This window comes from Octodon degus, unplaced genomic scaffold, assembly GCF_000260255.1.
Source record: "Octodon degus isolate 3935 unplaced genomic scaffold, OctDeg1.0 scaffold00029, whole genome shotgun sequence".
Lineage (NCBI taxonomy): Eukaryota > Metazoa > Chordata > Mammalia > Rodentia > Octodontidae > Octodon > Octodon degus.
Window position 1 is genome coordinate 9,651,307 of NW_004524605.1, and position 26,022 is coordinate 9,677,328.

Sequence of the window (26,022 nt, forward strand, 5' to 3'; positions counted from 1 at the left end):
TTAGAAGGCTAGGGCCAAAAAGTTGGCTTTCCTTGTAGCCCTCCTTTTTCTCTAATTTTGGTCTGCAAACTTAGGTTGTTACCCATCCAGAAGAACCATGAAGAGTTTTTAACAAAAGGTTCTGGGATAAGATATCTACAGGCAAAGAAATAAAGAAGCATCCCATCACAAACAAAAATATCCTATCACAAACAAAAATCAAAGTGGATCACAGATGTAAGAGCTAACATAGAACTCTTAAAACACAAAATAAATCTTTATGATCATAAGACAATGATTTCTTAGATAAAATACCAAACACAAGTGAAAAGAGAAAACTGATATGCTAAACTTTGTGAAATTTTTAAAATATTTGTACAGAGGACACACCGAAAAAGGGAAGCAAGCCATGACTAGAACACATGTGCACCTCACATACAGAGGTAGCTCGGCTCTGAAATTGAATCCTACACATGCATGCACACTCTGTTTGCAGGCTGCAACCAGAATCATGGACAAATTCTGCAACCAGAGTGGGAAGAATTAAGTTCATATAACAGGGGAGTACCGCTCTTATCTGACAAGCTTTTATCCAAAAAGATAAAGAACTCCTACGATTTAATGATAAAGGGACAGATGCCCAATTTTTAAAATAGGTTAGGTGGGCATGGTGACATGTACCAGGAGTCCCAGATATTTGGGTGACTGAGAAGAGAGTTTGAGTCCACAGGGCAGCCTAGGTCACCACAGCAACACTTTAATTCTAAAAAGGAAAAAAAAGGCCAAGGACAGGCATTCCTCCCAGGCACAGTGCCCACAAGGACATGAAATCATGTTCATTACCACTAGACATTAAACGCAACAGAAGCCACAGTGACATACCACTTTTTGTATGACCAGATGGCTAAAATTAAAAACGGAGATAGAAAGAGTCGATGAGGGTGTGGAGAAACTGGAACACTCACACACGCTGCTGAGAAGGAACACTGAGCAGCCGCCTGGGAAAGCAATGTGCCAGCCACTCAGGGAAGTGGTACCACCCACTTACCCCAGCGAAGTCACTCTCACCTCTCCTCAAGAAAAACGGGTCTTTACACAAAAACTCATACAGTGTGCCTGAGCTCATGAATTTAATTTTGGAAAAGACGGCCATATGTGTGTTCGTGTGGGAAAAATGGCCATGTCTTATCTGTTGTCCAATGCAGTTTGCAAACAAAAACAAAACTCTGTCAAATGCTTCTGTTTGTGAACCAAATTATCTGCAAACAAAAGCACCATGCGCTGAGTTATCACTGTACATCATGTTCATAACATCATTCATTTTAGTTAAAAAGCAGAAACAGTCTCTATCAACTGGACAGATAAATAAAATGCGTCATATAGTCAAAAATGGAGTACTATTCAGTAACAAAATGAAGTACTAATACACAGTGAAACATGAGTGAATTTCAAAAACATAATGCTAAATGAAACATATAGGCCAGGAATATAGCTCAGTGCCACAGCATCTGCCTGGCAAGCACAAGTTCCCGAGTTTGATTCCCAGTACCACCCATGAATGAATGAATGAATGAATGAATGAACTATATCATCGTATTAACCCCCCACTATGTGAAACTAGCAAAGAGGGAAAGGTAGGGGAGGAGAAGCACAAGGGGTTAATGATCAAAGTATATGTATAACCAATAAAAAAAAGATAAAAAATCCATAATGCTAAGTAAATGAAACATGACACAAAATGCCACATATATTCTATGATCTCTTTTCTATGAAATACCCAGAATAGCTATTTCATTAAATTAACAACAACAACAACAAATCATTATTTGCTAGGATTTGGGGAACATGGGGAAGGAAGCAGAGTGATTGCTAATGTATGAGGAGATGAGGAAAACGTACCCATCCTTGGACACACTACATACACTATCACTGAGTTGTACACGCAAAACAAGTGCCTTTTAGAGTATTCAAACTATGGATGAATGAAGCTGTTTTAAAAGCCAAAATAGACATTGGTCCATGAGAAGATACATGATTCTTACCCCAGCAGTTGTCAGGGAGGTGGTGAACTCTTTAGATAGAGAGGACAACTCTTTACACAACACAACCGTCACCCTAGAAAAGAGGGACAAAAATCAGAAGGATTTCTCTTTCCTTTGTCTTTTTTAAAAATAAACCATACTAAAATACTGTTACTTCTGGTAATAAACATAAAAGAAGAAAGCTTTCAAATATATGGGTACATCCAAATCATCAAGCTAATGTACATAAGGATCCATCTGGGCAGGCATTCATGGCACAGGAGGGAGTTCACGCATCAGGAAAACATTTTTTCTAAATAATTTTAAGGCCAAAATAAAGGTGAGATGGTGGGAAATAAAGAGGCAGACCCTGGACATGGGGCAGGGAGCCTGAGGAATGGGGCATGGGGTGGGGAAATCAAAAACGACCAAGATACTTTATCAGCTCCCCACAAACAAATGGAATCAATATGCATTATAAACATACAGTTTGAGACCAGCCCGGGCTACAACTTGAGTTCAAGGCCAGCCTGAACTGCAGAGTAATAGCCTGTCCCAAGACAAAAGAACAACCAAACACACTAATAAAAGGAAAACATTTTTCTACAAAATCCTCTAGAAAGTATTATCTTTTTAAGTTAAATCAAAAGATTTAATTAAAATGTACTTTAGAAACACAGCACCTAAAAAAACAACATTCCATTGGAAATATAGTTACAATAAATATGTATTCATTTGTCCATTTAGTCAGCAAACACAGGGAAATCCTCCATGCCAGGCACTACGCTGAGCACTTGGAGCACGCAAGCGAAGTCCCCTTCTGCTTAAATTCTTACTTCAATCCTACAGGGGCACTGCACACAGGTACTATATACACACACATCCTGCACAGGACTCACCAGCACATACACACACACACACACACACACACACACACATCTACATACAAATGTGTGTGGGAATGTGCTAGGTAGGGATATGAGCTTAGAAGATGAAGAAGAAAGCATTCACGGACGGCAAGGGGTGCTACTTAAGAGCACTAGATGAAGGAAGGTGCATTTGAGCAAAGACCTGAACTCAGGAAGAGGAGGAGACATTCCAAGCAGGGGCCACGGCTTCTTGCCCACAGGGCAGGCTGCTGGGGTGTGCCCCTCATCCTGAAGGGTGTTCAACACAACACCCTGTACCCACAATTCCTGCCCAGTGCCAGCCAACAGGGTGCTGAAGGACATCGATGTTCCCTCCCAACTTAACACCAAACGCTTTTTCCCAAGGAAAATTCTCTCTGAAATCAGGTCTACTTAGAAACTACTGGAGGCCAGCCATAGCTATTGCTTAGTGGATTAAAGCACCTGCAAGCAGGTGCAGGGGTTGGGAGTTTGATCCCTGGGCCTGCTGTGCCAGGGCATACTGAGATGGCAATTGAGACTGGGCGTGGTGGCATGCATCTATAATCTCAGCACTTGGGAGACTATAAACAGGACAATCACTAAGAGTCTGATCTAGTAATGAGACCCTGAATACCCTGTACACCCTTCCCTAAAATACAGAAAGAAAGAAAGAAAGAAAAGAAAAAGAAACAACTGGGTTTCTCCTCTCTTACGGTTATTTATATTCTATTGTTTAATATTTTTGCTCAAAATCAGTAATACTGCCAGAAAAAAGAATGTGTGTGTGACTTATACCTGTCTCTAAGTCCTGGGCAGACCACTTTTCTGTTTCTTACTTTTTAAATACGGACTAATCACAGTGGGAGTTTGTAAATTTAGAAATAACATATAAAAATTATTTAGCATGATCCCTGGCAAATAATTACCATTCAGTACACTGGTAATTATTATTATGAAAGGAGATTCTTGGGACTATTTTCTGTGTTTATTTAGGCAAATTCCATCCCTATTAAGACTCACAATCTGGTCAGGCACCTGGGAAGCTGAGGCAGGAAGACTGCTGCAAGTTTGAGGCCACCCTGGGCTATGAAGCAAGTTCCAGGTCAACTTGAACTGCACAGTGAACCCTGTCTCAAAAGACCAAAAAAAAAAAAAAAAAAAAAAAGAAAAGAAAAGGAAAGAAAGAAAAAAGAAAAAAAAATCCCCAAACAACTAACAGTCTGTTAAGAAATGGTTTTCAGACATAAGTCAGTTCATTAAAAAGGGCACATTTACAATGCAGACTTACAATGCATAGCAGGAGGAGAAAACACCACCAATGAACAAGCCTTTGTGCAAATGGCTAAGGGGCAAACAGTGTCTTGTTGAAGAGACAGCATGACACTTACTGGGAAAGAGTCTGGCTCCTCTGCAGGGCTGTCACGTCCTGCTTCTGGCCATGGAGAACCAATGCTGCTGTTTTGTGAAATAGTTCAATTGAGCAAGCAGTCAATTCTGCCAGGCTCCGGATTGCAAATGCATGGATAGCCTGGATGGGAAAACCGAACACAATGTGAGGAAATGACATTAGGGTCTTTTCATCGACGTGGAAATGACGCCACCTTGCTCCTCTCGTACTGAAAAATTCAGCATTGTGACTAACACAGAAAGGCCAATAAACACGCTCTTCATCCACAGCAGTAACGCAACTTCACAGGCAAGCTCATTGCCACACAAACAGTGGTTCCTCTACGCCCCCAAGTGTGACTGGAGCCAAAAGCTTTCAATGAAAAGTACCCAGAGGCAGCCTTGGGGAGCCTTCCTCGTGACACAACTTGATGCATGCATTTTCTTTTCTTCATTCCTCTTTTACAGTTTGGAATTAAGATGCTACGATTTTGGTCACAAGGTTCAAATTTCCAGTAGCAATGAAACAAAATAAAAGGCCACTGAGTCCTCTACTGCAATGTCCTCATCTCAGAATTGTGAGGGAGAGAGTAGAGGGGGGAGGGGGGAAGATGGGGAGAGAGGGAGAGGGAAAGGGGGAGAGGCTGAAGGAGAGAAGGAGAAATAGGACACAGAGGAAACGGAGGGGGGTCAACTGCTTTGCTTACCTCTACTGAATTTTTAGAGACTTTCTCAGTATTTTCTCCCTCCAACTCTTTTTCTCCTTCTTTTTTCTCTGCTAACGCCATTGCTTTGATCCATTCATAAGCAGTATTTCTTGCCTAAATGTAGAAAGATTATTGTCCACCGAGACAGCATCCAGCTCACCAAGATTACCGCGGAGCACGCATCTTGGCAGATAGCGCTCCTCTTCTCACTGCAGCAGACCAGCTGAGGCTTCAGTCCTCACCTTACTAGGGAAGAGCTCTGGACGGCACTGAGCACTGCTATCCATGCTTTTTGAACAATTCTAGTCATCTGGCTTTTTAAAAAATTTGAGGTATATTGGGGCCGGCGAGATGCCTCAGCAGACCAAAGCACCTGTTTAGGCAAGCTTAGGCAAGCACAGGGTCCACGGTTCAATCCCTGGCACCACATGCTGTGCCAGCCCTGCCCCCAGGGTGAGCTGAGCTGGCCACAAATACATACATACATACATACATACACACATACATACATACACACATACATACATACATAATCTGCAGTACAGCTTCCATGTGGTACAAATCCAACAGGCTTGCATGTGTGTGTGCCTATGAAACTGCAAACCAGACCAAAACACAGAACAGCCCAGTACCCCAGAAAGTCCCCTCACAGGTTCCTTCTTAGTCCTGCTCAAATCATGTCCTTCTCCACCTCCTCCTCCTATCCAAAGAACACCCTCTGTGTACTGCATAATCAATCTTTCCTGTTCTTCAATGTGGAAAAAAATGGAATCATTTTTTTCTTTTTTTTTTTTCGCAGTACCTGGGATTGAACTCAGGACCTTGCACTTGCCAGGCAAACATTCATTCTACTGAACTGTCTCCCTGGCCTTCATCATTTCGTTTGTGTCTGCCTGCTTATGTCAGCTCTGTTTATCCACATGGCTGCCCACACCAGTTGTTCACTCTTACTCATGTAGCACAGTATGCTCCACATATACCACAACTGATCTATTTTCTTGATAATGACCTTTAGGATTATTTGTGGGTTTTTTGGCTTTATATGAATGTTACCTTTTGGGTTTCCACTTAACTTTAGAATTATTTCTCTTTTTTATGAAAAAATAAAATTTTATAACAAATAATAAAGAAAAATAATAGCTAACACATTGTATATCATGATCTTCAAAGTAGTTGCTCAGAGTACAAATCTCTCATACATGTTAACAACCATCCTTGGCCAGTCTTTAATCCAGTGTAATAGGAGGCCCCACTCTATTCTCTTCCCCTCTCCTTCAGCACCTCCACCCATCCCATTGTGGTGCCTTGCCCTGCCCTGCTGCTGACTCCTGATCCATATTTCCAACCCTTACTTCTCCTGAAGCAATGAATCCCAAATGCTTGCTCCACCTATGAACCACACATCCTGCAGCTTCTCACATTCAAAATGTACAGTTTGAATTGTCCCCACTTTCTACCCCTTGATTTTTCACTCTTACTACCTAAAGCTTTATGGTCTACCATGTATCAGTGACATAAACCAGAATATAACAAACAATTTACGTGTTTTTCCTTGTTCAACCAATTATCAAGATGGCCTGATTTTATATAAATATTTCTTCAATCCTCACCCTGATCCCATCCCACCCACCAAACTACTTCTTTCCTTTCCACTACCATCATTAGAGTACAGAGTGAATCTGAGTTGTTCTCTCTGCATCTCATCTAGCTCATCTTAAATTTATCTTTTTCCAGTTACAGTGCTACCAATGATCTGCCCAAAGCCCAGGGTTACCCATTCCTCTTCTGGCTGACAATTCGTCAACAGATCATGCCACTTCACATGATCTAACAAGTCCCCATGACCTATATATGCCCTTGCTAGTTCTTCAAGCTCATCTCTTGTACTTTCTCCTTCATGGTCTGATAATAATTACCCATTTCTCTGTGCCTATGCTTTCTGCCTTCCTCCTATACTGTTATTTGGCTTTGCAGCCAGTGCCTGGCATGCTATGAAAGACCATCTACTGTTTTTCACCTAGACTATATCCCTCTCTCTTCTCCTTAGCAAGTTCTAGATTCTTATCAGTTAAGTTTTAGATAGAAGTACTTACATTTCAAAGCTCCCACAGCTGTCTAGTGGTTCAGATTTAGCTGTTAAGAATATTAACCTGTCCCAACACAGATAGTTCATGGATAAAAATGTGACCAACTCAGGTCAATGGACCCCCACAACACTGGGTAAAATTACTGGAAAAGGAAAGTCCTCTGGAGTTGCTCAACTGGGAGAGAAAAAAAAAAAATCAACCTGAAGTTGCCAATGGTCATCTTACCCTCATGTGGGAAATTATCCTTAAGGAGGAAGCCAAAACAAAAAAATAGAGCCAAGGGACAGACAGGGACAAGTTCCTGAGTACAGGGTTGTGCCAAAAGCCAGGCCTGCCCCTTGATTTTCTAGTTTCGTTGGCTATGGAATTCTCCTCTTTTCCTATGCCAGTCTGCTCTCGGTTTTCGTCATTTGCAAATGAGTCCTGGTTTCTCAGGAAATGTTTATTGCCATTAATTAAAGGCATCCACTTGATTAACTTCATATAGATAGGATACAGCGTATTCAGAGCAGACTCCAGAAAAGGCCTTGAGAATTACAATAGCTCAGAACATCCTAGGTGTGAATATGACACTGGAGTTGTCTTTAAGGGTCCTCAGTAAGGATGCACTCAAGGCTAAAATATGAATAAGCTAAAGTACAACCAAAGTATCTAGGCATCACTTCATACAGGGCCCTTTCCCACCAGGCATCAGACAAAACCCTTTAGAAATGACCTGGTTCTAATCTAAACCTTCCCACTACTTGAGCATTAACTTCTCAAGTTCAAAAAGTCAAAGAAAATGTACTACATAAAGACTTGTAAACAAGGAGAGTCAAAGTGTGTTGAGCAAATGGTGAGATATCTAGCAAGACCAGGCCTGGCACAGATTATAGGCACTCATTCATTCATTCATTCATTCATTCATTCATGTATTATAGGTACAAACTAAACACTATGCTGCAATCTGGGCATTTAGAAATGACTGATACAAATGAGGAAGCTACTCTTCTTTATTCTTGTGAGCAATGCCCACTAATGCGCAAGGAAACAAAAGCACGCATGAGGAAAATAACATGGTGTAAGAGTACAGAGCTGGATCCATGGAGGGTGGCCCAAACTAAGGTGATCAGGAAGGTCTTCTAGGAATAGGAATAAAATTTGAGCTGATCTCTAAGAATAACATGGAACTGGGCACATAGACACAGAGGCAAACACAGCAGACCTATAGATAATTCAGCTTGCTATCATTCAGGAAAAGAAAAAGGCCATGATGAGAAGAATAAAGAGGATGGAGGAGCGTGAGAGAAGATAAGGTCAGAATGGTGAGTTACAGAGCAACACAGTGACAGATCCAGCAAGAATGATAGCAAGGAACTAAGAGTGCAAACAGATGGTAAAATTCTTTGCAATTTCTTCACAGAGACAAAATGAGCAATAGCTGGGTATTAATTTATCTGGAATTTAACAGAAATGGCAAGAAAGCCACATAAAAGAAAAATTAATATACTTACAGGAAATTTTTAGTAGGCCTAGTACATACCAAAAGTGACCTGTCTTGTATAATACGTTAAGTGAAGTCACTATGAACTGCTGTGCCAACTCAGATAATTCCTCATCCCTTTCTAAAATTATGGATATTTTGTGCCTGGCTCATTCAGTCTGGAACATCTCACCAATAGGGTGTAGAAATTCAGGAATTAAAATAATATCTTCTAGAGGGCTGGCCTGACAGCTCAGAGGACGAAAGAGCCTGCTTAGGCAGGTGCAGTGACCTGGCATGCAGTGCCAACCCCGCCCTGGGGCACACTGAGACAGCGACTGAGACTGGGCGTGGTGGCACGTGCCTATAATCCCAGTAGTTGGGAGGCTGAGGACAGGAGGGTCACTACGAGTCCGATCTGTACAGTAAGACCCTGTAGACCTTGTACTAAATACATTTTTTTAAAAAATACCTTCTAGCTTAGCTTCTTTAGCAACTAATTTTTCCCAGCTAAAACACAGTGAGGACTGAAGAAGGAATGAGATTTGCCCAAGGCTGCACCACATACATCAGAATTAGAGTCAGAACTGTACTGTGGGCTCCTACCTTAGTACTCTTTTCTCTGTATCATACATTTAATCAGGCCGAGATGTCTATCAGCTCTACATCCTACATCTCAATGCCCCAAAATTAAACACTGAAGGCTGCCTTCAGAGAATGGTTAGGACTCAACAGAATTAAGAGAGATAATACCCTTTTAAAAATATTTATTAATGTAATTTCCTAGAGCACAGACGCTATGTCTTTCTCACTGTCATTTCCCTAATATCTAGCAAATTATCTAGCATAATAAGGGTTCACTAAACATATGTTTACTGGATACCAGAATGTATCCCTAAGGCTACCTCCTAGGGGGCCACTAACAGCATGCATTTATTTACAATGAGCCAGCCACTTTGTAAGAATTTTGTTTATATTAAGGTATTTAATCCTCATGAAAACTCATTACTCCCACCTTAGATAAGCAAAAGCAAAGAGAGGTTAGCTATTTGTTCAAGGTCACAGTGAAAATGAGAGGTAGTAGAGTTGGATTTTACCAAGCAATTGTGTAGAGGTCCTGACTTTTAGAAATTCAAGATTTAGTTTGGGAGTAAGACACATACATTTAAAACAACTGATATATTTATAAAAACATGTATGTAAAAGTTTAAGGGCAAAAAAGAATGCTAAGGAAAGTATATAGCATATTAATTTTTGTGTGATAAGAAGAAGAGAGCATACATCTGCTTATATCTACAAAAGGAAATGCAGGAAGCACAAGCTAGACAAAACAGAAGATTAACATCCAAAAGAGGAGTGCAGAGAAGGAAACTGGGAGGGAATGACACGTCCCTGAGTATTTCTTCTACAATTCTGACTTTTGGAAGTATGGTCCTACACTATATATTCAAAAATTAAACTAACATGGGGGATAGTAAATAAACCATAAATTCTTTTTTGGTTGATTTTTAAAGTAGTGTGTACACAGAGCAATGTAACTATTTTAGATGTGTTTATGATTAAAGAAACATGCTAATTAGGAGGTATGATTCTTGCTGCAGAAGAAGGGAGAAAAAAATGTATAATAGGGAAATGCAAAGAAAAATCTCATAGAAATGGATTAGGGCTGGGGAGATAGCTCAGTGGCATAAACGCCTGCCTGGCAAGTGCAAGGTCCTGAGTTCAATTCCTAGTTACTTCCACCACCACCCCCCCCCCGCAAAGAAATAAAATTGGAGTTACCAGTCTGAACTGCTGATTTCTAAGATGTGTATATGTGTTCATGCAAGCATATTTATCTATCTACATATATACACACGTGTGTGAATACACACACACATATATATGTATGCATGTACATGAACGTATTTCCTTGTTTTACTAAGACTAGAAGCAAAAACACTCCAACAGCAATGAAGACACCTAGTCCCCTGCTCTTGACCTGTAATACTACAAAGAAACTATGTTTTGTTTTTTTTTTTCTTTTTTTGCAGAACTGGGGATTGAACTCAGGCTGTTGCACTTGCCAGGGAAGCGCTTATTACACTGAGCCATCTCTGAAACTATGTTTCTTAAAGGAATACTAAACCTAGGGCTGAGACACAGAGGGTACAAGATGAGTGAATAATATCTTGTTATGTTGGAATATAAGGAAGTCCCCCCAAATGATGGAGACACATCACAAAGAAGCAGCCTGAAGGATAATCTGAGTATCAAAATAATCAAGGACAGTGATACACTAACCACTAAGGTAAAAGAAGAGATCCACAAAAATCATACTAGCAATATACAAAAAGGGGAGAAAGCTCTTGACTACAGCAGAATGCTGACAGCCAACTGGTAAAGGGGGTGGGGGACTGCAGAGCTGGAAAAAACTCATTTTGTAGTCTTCATAGTAAAGACTGGCTAACAAGAATCATCAACAGAAGCTAAATTTAGGAGGGAAATTATGATGAGGACTGGGATTATTTGTTGGGTCTTAAACTCTCCACAGAAAGCTGCTAGTAACAAGGGAAAAGGAATCGTAACTCTAGAGAGAAAAACCACATAACACATCACTAATTTGGAGCCATCAAGTGCCTTTAGACATGCTATCCTAGATAGGCCAAGCCGTCATTTACAGCGCCAAGGGCTGAGGAATACACAACGTAACTTTATCACAGCAGAGGACTGGACAAACCTCTAAAATAAGCAATGTTCTAGTTTTAAAAGTGGTGGAGGGGTGGGGGGGGGTATCCTCAAAAACAGCAATGCTATAAAAGAAAGGCTGAGGAACTATTCTACATTTTTTAAAAAAACTAAATGTACATGATAACTAAATGCAATTTATGGTTTCCGTGTTAAGAGAGGAAAAAATGATATGAAAGACATATTAAGTCAAGTGAAAAAACTGGAAAATGGACACATTAAATAAGAATAGGGTATTAACCTTAAACTTACAGACCTATAGGGAGTTTATATAAAAGCCACATGCTTAGAAGACACTGAAATATTAGGAGTCAAGTAATATAATGTTCATAACTTACCCTCAAGTGACTGTATTTGTGCACATATACACAGGGAACACCATGCCAGCATAAGTGCTTAGGCAAATAAAGCAACAATGAATTTGCATAAAAAGTACATGAACATTGTTTGTACTATTTATACAACTTCCAAGGTTTGTTTATTTCTAGGAGATTACAGCATTTCCATGGGGCACAAGAGACTGCGAAGAAACACAAAGCAGGAATTCCATGCCCTGGGCTATGGGAGAGAAGTTACTATACTGACTACACAGTGGATACCAGATCTCTCTGGCCAGGAAGCATTATGCAGTGCTGCTCCTAATCTGAAATATCCCCAAGGTTGAGAGAAGTGGGTGGAGGCAGGAAGCAATCCACCCCCAGCGAACGCTAGGTAAGCACTGCTATGGAAACAGGCCCTCCTTTCCCACTCCGAGCTTTGGCAGAAATCTCTCCTGTTCCAGATATAATACACAGCTCAGCAGTCATCACCAAAGACCACGGCACGGGCCACTGCACTCTCATTTCCACATGCTGGCTGCTAGCTATTGAGTCACCAGGCTCTGCAAAATGGCAGCTTCTACCCGGCTCTGCATGGACAGAGACCACATCTTATCATCTCTGAATCACAGAGTCCTGAGATTCGTGAGGCCTCGTGAAACATGGTCAGCACCCTGTCAACTTCAAATGAACAATACTGTGGTTAAATTAAGCTTCTAGATAAGCAAAGCATCGCAAATGAAGTAAGTGAGAATGGAAGAGATCCAGGTCTGGAGGGGGACTGGGCAGTAGACACAGCTCAGCACACTAACATGTGAGAGCAGAAGGCAGGTGGACAGCAGAGAGTCCCTTTCTGGGTATACCAAGGATGGATCACTGATTCTGGTGACACGCCAGCCAGAAATTTCTATACTCTTATACTCGGTATCTACTAAATTCTTACAAATAATATAATGAAAATCACCAAGAGGTGTAACTTACCCTGGCAACTTTCTCTGGTTTGGAAGAGACGTGCAGCTGGGAAAACAGCTCTGTTATCTCTTTGGTAAAATCTTCATCCCCTAAAAAACCAAGTCCCAAGTAAACACTCCAGAAAGACTGCTGAGGATCATGAAGAAGGTGAGGATGCAAAAGATAGCAGCAGCAGCAATAATAAAAATGACAACTATGTGGCAGCAGCAACTGATTTGAGCTCAGTGGTTTAGTGCTTAGAGTCCGCTCTTGTGCATTACATCAGAATCCTTTCGATGGGCTTGTAAGAGAAGTATCACCCCATTTTAGAGACGAAGAATAAGGGCTTGAACAGATTAAGTGATTTCCCTAAGATCATAAGAAAACATGAGTTAAACCTCGGAGCTCCTGCTCCCAGTGCTCTCCGCATTCTATCCAAGATGAATGGAGAAAATGAATGGAGAAGTGATGAAGGTAGAGTACAAGTAGGTACAGTGCACATGGTTCCAAGGAAGTAGAATTTAAATTGGGATAAGAACGGTTTCATACAGAAAGAGAAAGTGTAAAGATGTATGGGTGCAAGAAAGCACAGTAAAAATCTGCTACGATAAGAATGTCTACTATAGTGGAGTGGAAGGGAGTAAGAAGGCTGAGTGGGATCCACAGAATAAGGGGCTGGTTAGGAGCTCACGCTTTATGGTCAGGGAGTGAGGAGCCGCAGAATAATTTTTAAGCAAAGAGAAATATGATCAAATTAATATCTACTAAATAGATCTTACTATGGAATTAGATTTATTCTAGAATAGAAAGGAGGGAAGGCCAAGGCAATACAAGGCCATGTTCCATGTAAGAGAGTATCCGGGATGCTAAGAGGACTGAAGGAAGCTGCTGGAGCCAAACTGGCAGGAGATGGAGGCAAATGAACACTTACACTTGAGAAACACACAAGCATGTTGTTGGGCCAAGGTCAAACCCCAACTAACACATTTAAATAGATGGCAGGAAATGCTTTCTTCCTCTCTACTGTGCCACCTTCTGTCCAAGGCCCGGCCCAGGGCTTCTCTGAGATGTGAATGCAGAATAGGACTCACATACACAGGAATCTTCTACTTCCTATTTCTAGTGTATGACTTGCAAGGGCAAATTATTACTACTGCATTCCTGGCATTTCCCTCTCAGATCCCCAGGGGAAAAGAAGTCTTAGCCCTCCTCCCCATTCACCCTAATTTTGTCCCTCTCTTAAGGCAAGGAATTAAAATGATTTCCCAGGCATAACTTGATTTGTGAGAAACTGATCTCACTGATACAACTCTGACCTTCATAACTCATCTAAACAACTCCTATTCTCACTAGGAAAAATGTAAAACCTGAGTTTTACATGGGTGTTTTGTTTTCCCAACTAAACTCTAAATTATTTAGGTTCAAAGAATATATCTAATTCCATAGTAAGATACATGTACCTCAGAGGGTTCACAAATCCACAGCTTATAAGAAAAAAAAAAAAAAAAGTGGGACTTTTATTTATAGATACTCATCTCATTCTATAAATATACTTCCATTATAGGACACATTGCCTGGCAAGCATAAGGCCCTAAGTTCAATGCCAGGTATCAAAAAAAAAAAAAAATCATTTCACCATTTTAGGGCATATTTTTAATGTAAAATATACATTATTACAGACACATATTTATTGTATAAACATTCAAACATACATTATGTCTAAGTACCCAATAAACTTCTCCTGGTACAAGCTGTGGTAAAAAAAAAAAAAATGTTTCGAGGCCACTGTCATGTATGCATCACAACACTGAGGTGGTTGTTGCATTAAATAAAAGTGTGAGGACACGAAAAAAGAACTTGTGATTTGGAAGGGTCTGGAATGAGGCCACAGTCTCCCTGGGCAGGAGAAGTCCTGTGGAAGAGATGATGCATTAAGACGGAGGCTCAAGTGCTAAGGATACTGATCTGACGGTGAAGGACGATGACTAACTTCACCAGAATCAGGTTCTATGGGTTTCTGCTCTCTGCTACTTCACTTTTATTTTCTTTTCACAAGTACACCAAAGTCAGGGTTACATTCTCTACACAAATCACTGAATAGGGCAGACAGGGATGGGGCAGGTCTGGGTGGGGTAGGGTAGCACACTGGAACTCCCTGTTGTGTTTTCAGAGTCCTCATCTCTAGCTGACAGGTAGGAGAAAAAAAATTCACAAGCACAAAACCTTCTGTTTAGAAAAGACCTTATGGTTCTCTGAAAGCTATTTAAAGACTAAGAGTTCTGGTTAGTACACAAAGCCATATGTTGACTACATTGATCACATACTGTTAATGGCGCCATATAAAGAAGCTAATAAGCAACTGGGAATTGTCATAACCAGGCTTTGGAGAAACTTAAGTAGATTAAAGTGAAGTGATAGGTTTTCTGCCAAGTGAGACTTCTAAAATGCTGATTTTTGGATCACTTACTTATATCTTCTTAGTAGTGAACATAATAAAATTTACTGGTGCTTATTATGTGTCACACATTAAATATAGTTTCTTCAGTCCTTTTAACAACCTGGGAAGAACCAAATCATTTTATATGAATGAGAAAACAGAAGCTCAGTATCAAGCAATTTCTCAAGGATACACAGCTTAATACGTGGCGAATCTTCAAACCTGTCTATAACTCCAAAGCCTATCTTTGGTTTTTTCAATCATGCCAAACTGCCACTTCAGGACAGCCTAAAAAAACATTTAAATTCCACACATACATTTTGAGACCAGGTCTGTTTCTTGACTAATGATCAACTTATAAGACTCAGCTAAACTGAATCAGCATAACACTGGGTATGGAAGGCGCACCTACAGGTTGTTGCCAATAATTTAAAACAAAACTGGAGGGGACTTGGTATGCTCGTAACTGTCCTGAAGAAGCTTGTTATGTCAGTTTTCCTGATATCAACTCAGCTATTCTCACTGGTGGAGGAGCTCGGCTCCTCACTGTTGCAGAGGATGGCTGAGTTCTCTTCTAGGGAGCCCTGGTCCTTAGGCCGAGTACTGCTACCTGGCTCCAGTGCAGATCTATCAACCTGGCGGCACAGATCTTTCATGCTGCTGACAAGCTTTCTAGCTTCCACCACTGACCTTTCAGCCTTCCCAGTGCAGATACTTGATACAGACTCACATAAGACCTAGTCATAAGCTCTAGGCCTCCAACTGGCCTTACAGAGGTGTTTGCCATGGACCTGGTCTTCAGCTGGACTCGTGTAGACATTGCCATAGAATCTAGGCACTCAGATTCTCTGGATCTCTAATGTATGGACAGATCTCTTGTACTCTTCTGCATTTGACTCTTCAGTTGAATATTATAAAATAACCCTATAAATTATGTGTCCTGTATTAAATCTATTTCCTTGAAAACCCTGACAACAAAATGTGGTGCCAGAAGTGGGGTCATTTCTGTGACAGCTGAACATGTGGTTCAGGAAGGAGCCTTGGAGAATGGCTTCTGCAAAGAATTTAGAATGATCTGGAGATGCCAGCTGAAAAAGTAGAGCTGGAATGCTTTAGGCTGTTCTGTATGGGAGATTTCTGGTGAGAGGTCAGAAGAAAAGGCTGACAGAAATCCTGCCAGTAAGGAGATCCTGCCAGACCAAGCTCAGATTTCTGATGGGAAGGACCACACTGGCTGCTGGACTCCAGATGATGTGCTTTGTGGCTTGCAACAAGTTTACTGCATTTTACCTATCTGTAGAGGCTGTAGAGGCTGTATGAGACTGAGATAAAGGGTAGCAGACTAATTAATCTTACAGAAATATTGTCAAGCCAGTCTACTGTTGAGGTGGTGGCACGGCTACTGTTGGGGGCTTTTAGCCAGATTTACATTGAGAATCAAGAGCAAAGAGCCCAGAAGAATGATTTAAAATGCTATGAGTTTGGCCAGAAAACAAGCTCCAGCAGGGCTGTGGACGGCAAAGGTAGAAGAGAGGAGATTTTGATTGCTGAGAAGGAACAGAATAGGAAAGGTGGTCTGAAGTCATCCCAAGAAGCAACAGTACTCCATACTTCATGGCCTCAAAACTGCAAAAGTGAAAGATTTCGCTTTGAGAAAAAAGCCACACAGCACAATGTTCCAGAATGGCAGCAGCACAGAGAATTCGTTCCTCTGAATTGGATTCAGAGTGCTCAGCCATCCAGGCACTTTAAACCCTACAGCCGAGAGAGGGAAGACTGGCTACTGCCCCAGGTGCCAGCAGACCTTGGCACCATCTACATGGTGCTGGTTTTAGGTGCAAACAGAATGGAAGAGTTGTGGGGCCAGTCAGGCTTCCACCCAGATTTCACAGGTCCTCGGAGGCCAGGCAGTACACCCGTGAGGGCAGTGTGTAAGCTGTGAGTGTAAAGCCAAAGGTGCAGTGCAGGTCCCAGGAATTTGGGGGAGCCAGCAATATGAATCATCTGATGAATACTGCAAGGAGGGAACAGAGCAGGCCCAAGAAGGAAGTCAAGGAAGCTACAACAACCAGAAGTGCCATAGGAGAGAGACACCTGAACCCTCTAAAGTTCTCCTCTTGCTATAGATTGCCTCAGACGCTGCACATGGAACTGTAAGACTTAATGTCTGCCTGCTGGATTTTGGACTTGCTGTGGTCCCATTCCTTTGTTTCCCTGCTTGTAACTTTCAGAACAGAAATGTCTATTTTGCGCCACTGAATGCTGGAAATGGTTAACTTTATTTTCATATGTACAGGGGAATATAGCTATGAATTTGCCTTAAATCCCAGAGGAGACTTGGGACTTAGATTTTTCAGCAATGTTGAAACTGTTAGGACTCTGATAACTATTGGGGACAGACTAAATGAATTTTGTGTAAAGGAAAATGCATGAGTCTTCAGAGGCACAAGGGAGAATGTTGTAGTTTGTGTCTAGACGATGTGCCCCTAAGGCCTCAGGCACATTTTAGGTTAGTTTTTTTGAGGTAGCTAAATACAGAATTTGACTGATTCAAGATTCAATGCTAGGATTAAGGGTGCTGGGAGTAAAGGTGGGTGATTACTGGATCAGCCCACTAAATGGACTGGAACTGCCCTAATCCCAGCAGTCTGGCTTGTTTCCCCCTTTTGTTTTTGTTGCATTTGCAGTCTTCCGCCATCATGAATAGCTACCCCTCTGCCCTGTGACACCCCACCTTGGAGGTATCCAATTATGGATTGAAACCTCTACAAACTAAATTAAATGAACCTGTCCTTTTGACACTATCGGTGTCAAGCATTTTGTCTCAGCAAAAAGTAAAGTAACTGAGACGGGGACTCACTATGTAGTTCAGGCAAGGTGGTGAACCTCCTGCCTCAGTCTCTCAAGGGGTAAGACGTACCACAACACTCAGCTTCAAAACCATTTTCTTGTTTTTTGTTTTTTGTTTTTTCAAAATAGTGTTTCATTATGTAGCTCAATCTAGCCTTGAACTTGGGGCAATCCTCCTGCATCAGCCTTCCAAGTGCTGCAATTACAGATACCACCATCCTGGCCAAAAACCATTTTTTTTTCCACATTTAGGACAGAGTCTACAGGGTCTCACTACGTAAATCAGACTCATAGTGATCCTCCTGTTTTCAGCCTCCCAAGTGCTGGGATTACAGGTGCGTGCCACCATGCCCAGTCTCAATCACGGTTCAGCATGTCCCACAGGCAGGGCCAGCATGGCAAGCCAGGGATCAAACCCCAGCCACTGCGCTCTGCCTAAGCAGGAGCTTTACTGTGCTATCAGGCCAGCCCAAAAACCATTTTATAATGAGCAGTACTTACACATAAAATAAGGGAGATGTTATGTAACCAGCTAGCTTGACTTCTGAGAGCACAAACGGAATAAAAAGTCCCTGTCAGGGTTTCAGGGTAAATCCAGAGGGCATTTGACTGGCCTCATCACATACAAAAGCTACATTTCTTGTTATACAGGTCTTGCTTTATCTTGGTCTTAACTATCCAGCAGAAAAGTATAAAAACAAAGTATAAAAAATAAAGCCATATTAATATGCTGAGCTGTAAAAGGCTCAAGTCAATAACTTCTGACACTGCCAGTCCTATGGAAAACCACTACTATTATGGACTAGTGGACTATATTGGAATATTTTGCTGAATTCACACTTCTACAATATTTAAATGACAATGGCATACCATACTCTGACAAAACTAAACAAAAAAGGGGATACAAATGAATTTTGTATCTGTATACTCAAAATAGGATAGATATGCAGCTACTTTCTCTTAATTCAATGAATAGAAAGATTTATTCTAATAGTGTTTGTGGACAGGATATGATGTCTGCATCTTGTACAATGTAATAACCAGTAAGACAACAATATGCAATGTATTAATTATTGAAACTGCTAGTAATTGGTTTTGAAATTGTCTCATTGCTAATTGTTTCTCAATGAAATTATTTAAAAAGATAAATATAAAAATAAATAAATGTTTTCTTGACCAAAACAAAGTGCCTGTCAGTGCAGAATCCAGACACAACTTTATGTCCTGAGCTCTTTTCTCATTCACACCACAGTAATTAGAAATAACTCAGATGAAATTCAGTGGGTATAAGAAGCAAGATCACGGATAATGAAAAGAAGCAAGACAAGACAAATAAATGTACAGAAGGAAATAAGGGTACCCAACTCTTAAAAGCAATCAGTCATTTTGTAATGTTTTGGGTAATTTAACCTACAAGTTCTCAAACATTTTGAGCTCAGAACCTCTCTATACTCTTAAATAACTTCTCAGAACCCCAAAGAACTTTTAAAGGTGAGTTTCACATATATGGACATTATATTAAAATTTAAAACTGCAATGTTGAAAGTATTTATTTATTGAAAATAATAAACCTATTGCTTGCTGTCATAGTTTGTGTGTGGGTGTCCCCCCAAAGCCACATGCAGTCATGGGGTGGCTTCTAGAGTGTGTGATTATTGGGGGTGTGGGTGCTGCACCTGCCCTGGCAGGTAATCTGCATTACAATGTAAGGACGGAAGAGGCCAGCCGGCTGCCAGAGCTACTGCCACTCCCTCTGCTCTCTGCTCTTTGCAGCCAGGAAAGGCTGCCCTCTGCCATGTGCCAGTCTGCCTTGGAGCCAGCCAAGTATGGACTGAAACCTCCAGCAACTGTGAGCCAAATAAACCTTTCCTTCCTTCATTTTCAGTATCAGATATTCATTCCAGCAATGAGAGAAGAGTAACTGGGACACTTATATTCTTTTTAATGAGAAAAATGTCATTGTTTCACATCTTTAAAAAATGTCTTTAATGTTTAGCTTAATGCAACATGGCTAGATTCACTTACAGTTTATCATATGTTGTTTTGCTTTAGTATGTGAACAAATCCTAACTTACAAAGATACATAGTTGGAAAGTAAATAAATTTCTACATTAATTTTGGTTGTGTGTGTGTGTGTGTGTGTGTGTGTGGTGCTAGGGATCAAACTGTGGACTTTGTACACAATAGACAAGTGCTCTACCAACAGCTACATCCCCAAAGAACTAATAAAGACTATCCCTAGATATTCTTTAATGCCACACCAAAATTCAGCAAGTGAACTGGCACAGAGAATAAGCTGCAGTGATCTGTACTGGAATGCACCAGAAGCCACATTATTAAATTTGGTGCTCAATTTTCATCAGTTAAAGTCCACCAGTCTCTTGTGACCAGTCATGATTTTATAACAACACACATTAGTCACCAGGAAAATGTTGGTTCTCTGAGTTATGCAGATCTTCCAAATGCTGACATATTTAATTGTAAAACAGCTAGAAATTATTGTATTTGTTACTATCAACACAGATTTCACCAGAAGAATCTGTAAACAGCATTGGGAAGCTGTGAAGCTCACCACAGCAATAAATATGTTTTACAAATTTCTAACTTTGACTTAGCTTGAATTTTTATGAGTCATAAACACAACCAGATGCTTTCCTTGAAGCAAAGGCTCATTTCACTCATTTTCAAGATAATGTTCACTAAATAGTCTATCCTCAATAGTCTGCCTGTGTAAACTTCTAAGTGAAAATGATGTTCCATGACAAAAATAAGTAATTCACCTCCAAACTCAAATGTTAGTGCTCTACTTGAGAAAACCACCGTAATACAATATGCGTCACATAATATATTCAATAGAGTATACTTCAGGGTCAAGATCTAATAAAATTAGTAATTTTTACTATTTCATCAAGTTGAATGAAAGCTGCACTTATGAAAAATAAAATTATTTTTACAAATAAATTATATCTTGGGATTATTACTCTTTTAAAGATTTTGGACTGAAGGATCTGCAGATCATATGTTGTAAACTACTGATTTAATCTACCACATAGTTTAATCTGCTGTATGTCCTAATGAACACCAGCAGAATTTGTTTATACAATGTTTAAAACTGATTATCAAAAAAAAGCAAAACTGTTCATTATATTCTATTTTTTAAGAAAGACAGTATAGGATACATCTTAGAAATATTTCTAACTAAAATATTACAAATAAAAAAACTCTTGTAGTTTAACATTCAGTTGCCCAGAAAGTACAACTCACATAAACTACTACATTTTCAGATTACCTGGCAAAAAATGAAAAGTTCCAAATGTACATTTTTTCTCAGGTGTAGATACTAAAATTCAGGATAAAAGAACTTCTAAAACTGGAGAGCTAAAGATCACCCACATTTGGGTGCAGGCTTCAACTTAACACAGGATCTGGGGTGGCAGGAGTCAGTGAGACATGGCTAGACTACCTAGAAACAAAAACATCCATGGAGCAACCAAAGTGAGAAGGTCTGATCAGAGCAGCTCCTCCTACAAAACCAGGCCGAGCTGCTCGCTGCAACGCTGGGACTGGAGAAGCTATAAGCTGGCAGTGACACGAGAAAGTGGGACAGGAAGCTGACTTGCCACTGCAATGCCTGGCGAGAAAACTATTGAGAGGATTTTTCTATAGATAAAATAAAGTCAGAATAGTGTAATGAGAGAGTAAATAATTTAATTCCATGGCAAAGTGCTACACAATGCACACTCCCCACTCAAGAGACCGAACTTTCGTATTACCTTTCTGCTCTTCTTCCTCTTCATCACAAAACTCTGCTAGGGAAAATGCTTCTTTGAGTTGCTCTAATTCAAGTTTTAGGGTTTCTAATTCTTCTCCACTCAGAGAATTAAGGACAGACTTCACCTGAATGGATATAGAATAATAAGAAATTGTGAAACTATGAAAGGAAAAAATTCTCAAATGTAGAAGAAAATACAGGTCAAACTAAAGTCAGAATTAAGGGCAAGCTAAATAGCTCAGCAGATTAAAGTGCCTGCAAGCAGGTATAGGGGCCGGGAGTTCGGTCCCCAGGCCTGTTGTCGTCTCCCCACCCTGGCACTGAGACAGTAACTGAGACTGGGCATGGTGGTGCATGCCTGTAATCTCAGCTCTTAGGAGGCTGTAAACAGGCAGATCACTATGAGTCTGATCTAGTAGTGAGACCCTGAACACCCTGTAGACCTTTCTCAAAAAATACAAAAATAAATAAATAAATATAAAGTCAGAATTATAAGTTCACCAGCCAATATAAGCTATTCCTCAGAAATCTTAAGATAGGAAGGAGGCTAATGATCACACAAATGTAGAAAAATTTGTACTTCCAAAAATAACACAGGCCACAGAAAACTGAATAATTTGCCAACTATTAGTACTTAACAACAGTTTAGAAATCAAGGTGTGGTGGGTGGCCTGTAATCTGCAGTGCTCAGGACACTGAGATAGGAGGATTTCTGTGCATTGAGGCCAGCTGGGCTACACAGTGAATTCAAGGTAAACCTGCACTACATAAGATGCTGTCTCAAAAAAAAAAAAAGAAACCAAGGAGAAATGAAACAGACTTGAATCAATTAAAAGCTAACAGTTAACTCTCTACAAAGAACAGCTTAAATCAACAGGTTTTCTTGGCAGCTAAAGCCAAAAATAGCAAAAAGACGCCATAAAGAAAAATAACAGATACGCTATTAAGAGCTCTTTGTTAATCTGCCCTTTTATGTGTCATTTTATAAAAATAACATTTGACTCATTGTGAGTCTTTGTAGCAATAATTTAAATATCAGTTTTTTGTTTGCTCTGGTAGAGTATTTCCAGAAAGCCTCAAGCCTCCACCAGAAATGCATTTCATCTTCCAAATGCACAAAGCGAAAATAAACTATGCAACACTTCTTTAGTTGAAGTTTTTCAGTTAAGAGTCTTCGAACTGGAGTTACCTTTATTTCACTTTCTTGGGAAAGCATCTCCAGAGCTTCTAGATGGGAAAGGCCTTGAAATTCATCAAAGAGCAGCCCATAATGAGTATTTTTGTCAGTTTCCATGGTAACCTCATTGGCGGTCCATAGCTCTTCTTTCTCCTTCGCCTCTCGTAAAACCTAAAAAGAGATGGACGTATTACACTGAAGCCAGTAATGAGAGCTCAAGGGTGAGTTTCAAGAATGGAAGGAATCAAAGCAGGGACAGGTGTCAACAGAGCGCTGCCCTTTCATTCTTGGCATTGCAATTCAAATGCAATAGGCTCAGGAGCTGCAGGAAAAAAAAGTAACACATAATCTGGAGCTCGACACTGTAAATAACACCCAGGAAACCAGGTGTTTCTCTCACAGTGGTTTAAACATTAATCTAATAAACAACTTTGACTTGATTTAGCATCTTGCACTGCACTGACAGGAGGCTACCGCAAAAAGAAGAGGGGGGAAAAAAACTGGCATTTTCCTAAGTTTTAGAATTCTCAATGCTTAACCCCCAAAGTTTTAATATACAAAACCACTGAAAATTCTTCAGAAGGAAATTACAACAATGCCCCACGCTAATAAAAAAAAAAAAAAAAAAAAAAAAAAAAAAAAAAAACCCTTAAAACAGAAACAGGAATCAGACAGGAAAACAAAACAGTACCTGAGACAGTGTAGAATTTCGGTTCATCAGACCCTTAGTTCTTTTAAAGCCAGGATCCCCTTCTGCTATTACATCCATTGTCTTTTTCCCAATGAATTCTAAGGCATCCAAACCTCCAGCGATAACACTCTTTCCCTAGAAGCCACACATAACTTCACTTCAACAATAATGCAAAAATATATTTGAACATTTTGATCAAAGCGTATAGAAGTATGACCATAGACAGTAATCTGACAGAAGAATGTGGAGCAAGTGAAGCAATCATACACTGCTCGCAGTAATGTAACTATACGTAACCACCTTGAAAAAAATTAGTGAGGACCTACGCCACATGCATGACCTGGAAATTCCAGATGTTCACCAGAAAACATGCATGTACAGACTGTGCATACCAGTATTACTTACAACAGCTCTAAACCTGAACTATCCCCAATGCTTACCAGTGGTGGAATGATTGCAATGTGACAATGGAACACAGAAAATGCTCATAAAATGCAACATGGATAAATTATGCAAACATAATAATGTATGAAACAAGCCAAATACATAGGGTTCAATTCCATTTACATAAAAGACAAAAGGAGGCAAAATTAATCTATCATACTGGAAGACAGGACTGGTTGCCTCAGCGCAGAAGATAATATAAGTCATGGGCACCACTGTGTTCCCATGGTAAAAATTCAAACTGAACACTTATTGACATTACATTTCAATAAAAAGTTTTTTTAAAAAAGGACTAGCCATCAACTCTCATAGAGAAACATTATTGTGTCCTCTTTTAAAAATATTTCTCGGGCCGGGGAGATGGCTCAGTGGAATAAGCGCTTCCCTGGGAAGCACAAGAGTCTGAGTTCAATCCTGGGTTCTGCAAAAAAAAAAAAAAAAAAAAATTCTCACTATGCATAACTTTCTACCTGTCTATCATAAATACTGACACTTTTCCCCTTCACTTAAAGATGTAATATAGGAAAAATATTTTTATAATGCACAGACATTGTCTAGGGCCACCAAACTAAAAATTTCCAGTCCATAAAATCTTATATAAATTGTCTTGCTATAGTTTGTCATCTGATATCCCTTTATTTCTTTAAAGAAGTTTCCATGTACACTTAAGAAGTGATTGATTTTAGTTCTCTGGACTCCATTAAGAGTAATCAGTTCCCATAGCTTTTCAAGGAAAAAGAGAAAGATAGGCAAGCCATTATATGACAGGCCATATGGCACATTTTACTTACTGTGCTCTGAACAGCAGTAGAAATAGTCGAGAACACACCAAATGGACCAGCCAAGGAATTTTCTTTGTCTCTGGTATTCGTCTCTTCTACAGTAGGAGAAAGATCACACAAAAGATAAATATGTGAAGAAGGGTCACTGTTTTCTTAGCATCTACATGACATTTTAATAATTAGATGTCACTACCTACAACCTTAAGCCTTTCTATCATGTTATTTGTTAAAAGAGAAGAAAAATAATAATACAGAATTTCAAATGTCTTGTAATGCTCATATTACAAGACACAGGCATACATAATTGATTAAATAATATAAGCACACTGTTGTTTTGAATGAACTAAAAGAAATTAGTAGTATAACTATCTTATCTATCTTTTGTATAGACATTTTTTTCTTTCCCCTTCCTCTTCTCCTTTTACTCATCCAGCTCTTCTTCCTTTTAGAGCAGTTTCTTTCCCTTTCACAATATCTGTTGTAGATCTTGCATTTTAATTTACTTTTTCAGTTTCTAACACTAGAGTGACAATATGATGGCTACACATGCAAGTTTGATTCATTTTACTTTTGAGTATAGTCTCCAGTTGCATCCATTTACCTATGAAGGCCTCGGGTTTATCCTTCTTTATAGCTAAGTAGTACTGAAGTATGTAAAAATACCGTATCATTTTTATCTGTTCCTCAGTTGATGGGTATTTGGGTTGTTTTCAAGATTTAGGTATTACAGATGTGCTGCTATACACATGGGTGTACACAATCACTGTGGTATGATGTTTTCAGTTCTCAAAAAATACCCAGGAGGAGAATAGCTTGGTCAAATGAGAACTCTAATCTTAGTTTTGTGAGGAATCTACACATGGATTTCCACAATGGCTGTACCAATCTACACACCCACCCAGCAGTGGAAAAGGGTTCCTTTTTCTCCAGAACCCCTCCAGCATTTGTTATTCGTTGATTTCTTGATGATAGTCATTCTTTCTGGAGATAGAATCTCAGTGTTGTTTTAATTTGTATTTTTTGAATGACCAATGATGTTGAATTTTTTCATTTTTTCATATATTTAATTGCCAGTTGTACTTCCTCATCTGGGAGAAGTATTTATCTCAGAGGCCCATTTCTGGATTGGGCCTTAGAAAATGGAGGAGCCTATACTCCCAAAATTGCTACATTCAATGAAATTCCAATTAAAATACCACTAGAATACCTTACAGAGCTAACGAAAACATTCTTAAAATTTATCTGGAAACAGAAGAGACTCAGAGTATCAAAAGGAATCCTAGGAAACAAAGGAAAAGCAGGAGGCATCACAATCCCTGACCTGAAATTACACTATCAAGCT

The 26,022-nt window shown here is 39.9% G+C and overlaps 1 protein-coding gene across 6 annotated transcripts in view; it reads right to left on the bottom strand.

Moving 5' to 3' along the window:
• Fam114a2 (family with sequence similarity 114 member A2) overlaps positions 1 to 26,022 on the bottom strand; it is a 43,922-nt gene that overhangs the window by 8,821 nt on the left and 9,079 nt on the right. For 5 of the 6 annotated variants that reach the window (XM_023713207.1, XM_023713212.1, XM_023713208.1 and 2 more), the window contains exons 5-12: positions 24,690 to 24,775; positions 23,455 to 23,589; positions 22,776 to 22,934; positions 21,588 to 21,711; positions 12,558 to 12,637; positions 4,984 to 5,097; positions 4,279 to 4,418; positions 2,022 to 2,094 (exon numbers count right to left, since the gene is read on the bottom strand). In XM_023713207.1, coding sequence (XP_023568975.1) covers positions 2,022 to 2,094; positions 4,279 to 4,418; positions 4,984 to 5,097; positions 12,558 to 12,637; positions 21,588 to 21,711; positions 22,776 to 22,934; positions 23,455 to 23,589; positions 24,690 to 24,775 — 911 coding nt within the window. Of the gene's footprint in view, positions 1 to 861; positions 884 to 2,021; positions 2,095 to 4,278; positions 4,419 to 4,983; positions 5,098 to 12,557; positions 12,638 to 21,587; positions 21,712 to 22,775; positions 22,935 to 23,454; positions 23,590 to 24,689; positions 24,776 to 26,022 lie in introns of all 6 variants that reach the window. The other variant, XM_023713211.1, reaches the window with a different exon arrangement.